Source organism: Borostomias antarcticus (assembly GCF_949987555.1).
Source record: "Borostomias antarcticus genome assembly, chromosome: 24".
Taxonomy (NCBI): domain Eukaryota; kingdom Metazoa; phylum Chordata; class Actinopteri; order Stomiiformes; family Stomiidae; genus Borostomias; species Borostomias antarcticus.
Window position 1 is genome coordinate 4,434,352 of NC_140257.1, and position 7,500 is coordinate 4,441,851.

Sequence of the window (7,500 nt, forward strand, 5' to 3'; positions counted from 1 at the left end):
TGAGTAACTGGTTGGTCCAGTGAGTAACTGGTTGGTCCAGTGAGTAATTGGTTGGTCCAGTGAGTAACTGGTTGGTCCAGCAGCTGGTTGGTCCAGTGAGTAACTGGTTGGTCCAGCAGCTGGTTGGTCCAGTGAGTAACTGGTTGGTCCAGCAGCTGGTTGGTCCAGTGAGTAACTGGTTGGTCCAGTAACTGGTTGGTCCAGTGAGTAACTGGTTGGTCCAGCAGCTGGTTGGTCCAGTGAGTAACTGGTTGGTCCAGCAGCTGGTTTAGTCCAGTGAGTAACTGGTTGGTCCAGTGAGTAACTGGTTGGTCCAGTGAGTAACTGGTTGGACCAGTGAGTAACTGGTTGGTCCAGTGAGTAACTGGTTGGTCCAGTGAGTAACTGGTTGGACCAGTAGCTGGTTGGACCAGTGAGTAACTGGTTGGTCCAGTAGCTGGTTGGTCCAGTGAGTAACTGGTTGGTCCAGTGAGTAACTGGTTGGTCCAGTAGCTGGTTGGTCCCGTGGTGATGGACTCACATGAGGATCCAGAACCAAGAGCTGGCGAAGTCCTCCACGATCTTCATGCCCATCTCTCTGGTGTCCATCAGCCCCGTGACCCCACTGAGGAGAGGGAGACAGGGAGGGGGAGAGAGAGGGAGAGAAAGGGAGGGAGGGATGGAAGGAGAGAGGGAGAGAGGGAGAGAAAGGGAGGGAGGGAGAGAAAGGGAGGGAGGGAGGAAGGAGAGAGGGAGAGAAAGGGAGGGAGGGAGGAGAGAGAGAGAGAAAGTGTATGAGTGTGTGTGTATTGCTCATATGCTATGAACCATCCAGACCTCTCAGGTCGTCTGGCACAGGTCTGCTTTCTGTCCCCAGAGTTAAAACAAAACATGGAGAAGCAGCATTCAGTTTTTATGCTCCACATATCTGGAACAAACTTCCAGAAAACTGCAGGTCTGCTGCAACTCTTGGTTCTTTTAAAACAAGCCTGAAGACTTTTCTTTTTGCCACTGCTTTCTAAGAGGAGCTATGTTTATCAGTATACTGCACTGTAACTTTTATTCCTGTATTCTATTTGTCCTGCTTTTTGTTTAAATGTCTATAATGTCTTGCTTTTTGTTTTAATGCTTTTAATGTCTCATGTAAAGGACCTTGAATTGCCCTATGGCTGAAATGTGCTATATAAATAAACTTGCCTTGCCTTGCCTTGTGTTTGGTTTTCTGTGGGATTCCAGTAGTATTGAAGTCTTCTTTCAATGTTTATGTTCTTGGTCTGGATTTCTGGGACGTCATGTGAGGTTGAATGTCTGAGTGTACCTGCATGAGTGTACCCCTTTAACTGGGGCGTCAGGTGACACTCCAGATTTGGCCAAGTAGGCTAGCGTTTTAGCTCCAGTTGTATTCAGTACCCACCCGACACACACCCGACTGGTAAGGCAATCTGTTTCTGTTGTATGTGTGCTTTGTCAGCTCTGTATGTCTGCTTGCTTACTGTTGTCTTGTTAACTTCACTTTGCATGTAGCTTCGCTTTGCATGTAGCCTATAACGTTGCTGTACTTGTCTGAATCTGAGAGTTATAGCCTACACAAGACAGAGTAACTTTGCGTTAGTCTTGCAATGTTAGTATAAACGTGATCGGCGAAGTGACATGCATTTAGGCTACATTTGGTAGCCGTAAACATGTATAAATGTGTCTCCATGTTTACAAACTAGCGCGACCGTCATGTTTAGTTGGATAGTTAAATGCCAGAGCCGGCTTTTTCTCACTTCCGTATTTTGGTCTGTGAGATTGGTCTGCGCTTGCGCAGCCCGCTAGGCCTTCTGGGAGATGTAGTTTTTATATTTGCCGGTTCATATTGTGTCCCATTTATCAGAGGTGAGTAGTTTATTTATATTTAGAACATGGTGCTTAGATGGGAAGAATTGCTGGCAACCAAACTGTTGCTGAAGGAAGAATTCAATGTCTTGAGGGAGAGCCAGGGGGAGAGGATCCACATGTTTGAGCGGAGAGTGGCCGACTGGGGGGTTCTAGTCTCTGGCGCCAGGACAAAGAAATGCAACCAACAGGTACTGAAGCTGAAGATGCAACTGAGTGACTGGGAGCGAAATTGCAGGCTGAAGCTGCAGCCCCGACAAGGTTCAAAGTCCAGCGAGTCGTCTGAGGACGAGGACGGGGAAAAGGGTGCGACTAGTCCTGATGGATTGGGTAAAGGGCCAGGTGACCCCGACAAGGTGGTCCAACCAAGTCAGCCACAACCTCAACCCAGCGGTGTTACAGGCATGCACCCCGGCCACAGAGCCCAGTTCCCCCTCGAGAGAGCACGCCTCCCCACATTCTCCGGAGATATGACAGATTACTACCGGTGGAAGGCTGAGTGGGAAGAGCTGGAGCAATTGGGAAACCCACAGAGGGCTGCCGGTGTGACAAGGTTCCACCTCCTTGCAAGCCTCAGCGAAAGGGTGAAGAGAGACTTAGTCCTGTCCAGCTGCAGGTCCGCGGAGGAAATGTTCAGACGCCTCGACAACCGGTATGGAAATAAAGCGAAGATTGTTCTGATGATAACAAGGGAGGTGCAAGACTTACCCCCTATTAGAGGAAACAATCCCAGGCAGGCGATCGAGCTAATCCAGGCGGTGGAAAGGGCTCTGAGCAATCTCCTGATCCTGGGAGAGGAGGACGCAGTGAAGAACCGCGTGGTGGCTCAGTCCCTCGAAAGTAAGCTCCCGAGCTCTCTGAAGAAGGAGTGGATCACTCATAAGAGTGACCCCACAAACAGGTTTTCCCCTCAGAACCACTTTGATTGCCTGATGCAGTTCCTAAAGAGGCAGGAAACGATCCTCGAGGAGTTGGACCAGCTGGAGGCAAGCCCTGGAGAGAGGAGCCCTGTGGATAAAGGCCTGGTAGACAGACCAGAGAGAAGGGTGAAGAAAGCTTTCTCCAAAGCCACCTCGGGCCTAAGAGGGTTTCAACCGAAGGTGCAATTAGGGTCGTGCACCGTCTGTGTGACGAGGCACACGCTGGCAGGCTGTTCGCATGCAAGACCTTCAGAGACTTGGACCTGCCGAGGAAAAGGGCTCATTTAAAAACCCATGGAACATGTGATCGGTGTTTGTGCATCCACTCCAAGGATGGCCGTTGTAACCCAAAGTTCCTCTGCCTTAAACCTGACTGCCGCAAAGAAGGGCCTGCCCACAACTACCTGCTCTGCTCCAAGTTCACTAGCCACAAAAAGGACACTGACAGCGGAGAGCAAGGTACCACAAGAGTGGAGAGGAAAGGGCTTGGCCTCACCAGCAAGCAAGAGGAGCTCCTTGCTAAGGTCGCTCCAGAACTGAGAGCTGAGCTAAGGAAAGCATTCTCGAACAAAGCCTCAACAACACTTTGCACCAATACTGGAAGCGGACCAAAGGAGTACCCTGTGGTGATGATGTTGCTGGAAGTGACAACCAATTCAGGCCAGCTGATAGGCACACTAATTGACCTAGCCTCGGATACCAACTACATTACAAACAATGCTGCAGAGCGCCTTGGACTAGGTGGTGAGAGCATCAAGTTGATCGTCCACGGGATCGGAGGAATGAAGAAGACAGTCACAACCAAGAGGTATACCCTGTGGCTGAGGGTGAGAGCCTCCAAGGGAGCTGTGGCTGAACACAAACTGCTCTGCTACGGCCTGGAGAGTATCGCGGAGATAAGCCAGTCTGTCACCCCGCAGCAGCTGAAAAGGATCTTTCCTGATGTTGCCACGGAAGATCTAGTCCGCCCGGAAAGCATCGATCTCCTGATCAGCCACAGGGAAGGTCGCCTGGTCCCACAGCCATCCAAAGTGGAAGGGGACCTCGTCCTCTGGGATGGCCCACTAGGCAAGACTGTTGGCGGAACTCATCCTGACCTCTTTGAGCTGGTCGACCTAACCCTGCACCAGTCTGATGCTCACTTTGCAAGGTCCATGAGAACGGCCTCAAGGGTGTATAAGGAGATCCTTGTGGACTCGAAAGACCAGAGTGAAGGCCTAACAAGGAAGGAAGTGGCCCTCAGCAGCACCTCTGCCACCAACAGGGAGGTGTTTGAGTGGTTCAAGTGGGATAGCATCGGAGCGGCATGCGATCCTAAATGTGGGAGCTGCAGGTGCAACAGGTGCCCCCCAGGAGGTAAGGAGATGACCCTTGGGGAGGAGAGGGACTTGGAGAAAATAAAGGACTGCCTCACCTACGTGCTAGCGGATAAGCACAGTGACTCTCCTCACTGGGACGCAGCCTACCCCTGGAGAGGGGACCCAGCAACTCTGCCGGACAACCGTCGAGCAGTGGAGGCAACTTTCCGGAACACAGAGGCTCGATTGATGAAAGAACCCTTGTGGAAAGCGGCATACGGAGAGCAGATCCGTGAGATGGCCTCAAGAGGTGCCACCATCAAGCTCACGAGAGAGGAGATTGGTAGTTGGACTGGGCCGACATGGTACATCAGCCATCTGGTTGCACCGAATCCTCATTCGACCACGACCCCGGTGAGGATCGTATGGAACAGTAGTCAGGAGTTCAGGGGGATGAGTCTAAATGACCTCCTACACAAAGGCCCTGACGTCCTCAACCCGATCAGAGGGGTCCTCCTGAGATTCAGAAGCGGATTATACGCTGCGTTAGGGGACGTGAGGAAAATGTATAACTCCGTGTGGCTAAAGGATGAGGAAGTCCATCTCCACCGCTTCCTTTGGAGAGACAACCCGGAGGATGACATCGAGGTCTTTGCAGTCGTCAGGGTCAACATCGGCGACAAGCCTGCGGGATGCATCGCTCAGGTTGCCATGAGGGAGACGGCAAACCTGCCCCAGTTCGCTTCCATGGCTAGAGAACGCCGGGTCTTAACAGAGGACTGTTACGTGGACGACATTCTCACGTCAGACAATAACCTTCAGGCCCTGATCAAGACAACCGAAGGAGTAGAAAAGATACTGAAAGCAGGCGGTTTCTCTCTCAAGCCGTGGGTCTTCACGGGCCAGAGTGGGAGGAGTGGGGAATCCACCGACCCCAGTAAAGGTGGCTCAACCATGCCCAGAACCCTGATACTTCCTAACCAGATGCAAGATGAGGAGAATAAAGCACTGGGGGTTGGCTATGAACCCGAATCTGACCAACTCCGTGTACTGACATCAGTAAACTTCTCGAAGAGGCGAGGGAAAATGAGAACAGGGCTGGATCTACAGGAGAAGGAGATCAAAAGCAACACTCCTGACCCCTTGACCCGGCGTATGTTGCTAAGTCAGATCGCCGGGCTCTATGACCCGATCGGCCTGGCCTCACCTGCCAAACAAAAAGGAGTGATGCTCGTGAGAGAGTCCTATCAAGAGGCAGGAAAAGACCGACCGTCCAAGAACACCTGGGATGATCCACTCTCACCACGACTTCGAGAAGCAGCAATGAAGTTGTTTGAAGAGTATGTGAGGCTTGGCCAGGTCCGGTTCGACAGGAGCCTTACACCCCGCGGAGCCATAGGCCGCCCAATAGGGATCACTTTCTCCGATGGCAGTGAGGCATCCTACGGAGCCGTACTTTACCTCCGATGGGAGACGGAGCAAGACGGGGTCGTAGTGAGACTGGTCGAGTCAAAAGCCAAGCTCACCCCTCTCGACCAGAAAGGTGATGTCATCAAGGCAGAGCTGTGTGGAGCAGTTTTCGCTACTCGCCTGAGAAAGTACTTTGAAAAGCACTGCCATATTGAGGTCGACCACTGGACCCATTTGGTAGATAGCCAAACCATCTTGGGAGCCATCCAAAAGGACAGCTATGGCTATCAAACTTTCTTTGCGAACCGGATCGGTGAAATACAGAAGGCCGGTCCGGTGGACAGCTGAAAATGGGTCGAGGGCAAAGAAAACATTGCCGACATCGTCACAAGGGGGGCAACCCCGGAAGAACTCGGCAAGGGATCAGTGTGGCAGGAAGGCCCTACATTTCTGAAGATGCCCGAATCAGATTGGCCCGTGAAGACTGCCAGCGAGGTAACCACCTCTGTCGCTGAGAAGGTCAAAGGACTTCAGCGGAAAGCATTCGCAGCAGTGGTCACTCGAGCCCAGTCCAGACAACTGTCGAGCCCAAGCGACGCTGAAATCCAAGTCAATCCATCTGTTACTGACACCAAAGCGAATTCCGATGCTGACATCACACCACAACCCTGCACCCTTGTCCCGCAACAAAAACGGTGGAGCGTGGATCTTGTGACCCTTGTGGAGCCCCGAAGGTTCAGCTCGCTTGCAAGATTGTGCGGAGCTGTCGCCTGGACTAGACGAGCAGTGGAAACCTGGTTGGGCAGCAACTGCCAAGCTCCAGGATCAGCAAAGTGGGAGGCAGGCCCAAAGCTTTCCACAAAAGAAAGAGTGGCAGCCTTTCAAGATCTGGCTCTAGCAGCCCAGGACGGTGTCGAGTTCCGTGACACGACCCTGGACCGCTTGGTGGTTCGAAAAGAGGACAACACAGGGCTCTTACTCGGTGGAGGAAGGGTCCAGTGCTGGACTGAAGACGGAGCAGCTGTACCGCTAGTCCCATCTCAGTCATGGCTGGCAGCCCTACTGGCAAGAGAAGCGCATGAAGAGAATCATGAAGGAGTCGCTTCAACTCTTCTGCGCACAAGGAAAAAGGCCTGGATTGTGCAGGGGCGAAGATCAGTCAAGAAAGTCTTGAATGACTGTGTGAAGTGTCGAAAACAAAGGGCCGAGATGTGCAAGCAAATAATGAGTGATCTCCCACAAGAGCGCAGCCAAAGAGCCAGCCCATTTGAATTCACGACTCTCGACCTTTTTGGCCCCTTCGAAGTAAGGGATGCCGTCAAAAAGAGGACAAGTAAGAAGGTCTGGGGCATCGTATACTGTTGTATGGCCTCAAGAGCTGTTCATGCGGACCTCACTGACGACCAATCATCGGAAAGCTTTCTCCAAGCGTACTGTCGCTTTGTGGCACTGAGGGGCCATCCGAGGAAACTATGGTCGGATAGAGGGACAAACTTCATCGGCGCCAAGCCAGCTCTCCGTGAATTCCACAAAAACTTGGCTTGTCTGCAGGCCGCGTCCATGGAGGACGTAGCTGCCAGAAATGGAACTGAATGGAAGTGGGAGTTCCACCCCGCTGATGCACCCCATCGAAATGGAGCAGCAGAGGCTGCCGTGAAGCTACTCAAAAGAGCTCTCAACAGCCTTGGTGGAGTGACAGGTTCACTTACATGGGGAGAGCTCCAGACCCTACTCTATCAAGCAGCCAACTTGACAAATGAACGGCCGATCGACGCCAGATCACAAGAGCAAGAGGACTCAGTGGAGTACCTGACTCCCAACTCCCTCATCCTGGGTCGAACAACACTAGGAGGGGACACAAGCGGGCTCGGCCTTGAGACTCATTCCTGGCGCCGGCTTAGAGCAATTCAGATCGGGGTGGACAGATTCTGGGCCAAGTGGAGCGAATTGGCCGGCCCCAACCTGTTCATTCGTCCCAAATGGCATCGGACGGAAAGGAACGTCAGAGTCGGCGA

The 7,500-nt window shown here is 52.4% G+C and overlaps 1 protein-coding gene across 1 annotated transcript in view; it reads right to left on the reverse strand.

The window, feature by feature from the left end:
* The window catches only part of LOC311325257 (choline transporter-like protein 5-A), a gene marked incomplete at both ends in the record, with an annotated part of 25,903 nt that overhangs the window by 12,839 nt on the left and 5,564 nt on the right, over positions 1-7,500 (reverse strand). The window contains one exon of the mRNA XM_084457925.1: positions 521-604. Coding sequence (XP_084314051.1) covers positions 521-604 — 84 coding nt within the window. The remainder of the gene's footprint in view (positions 1-520; positions 605-7,500) is intronic.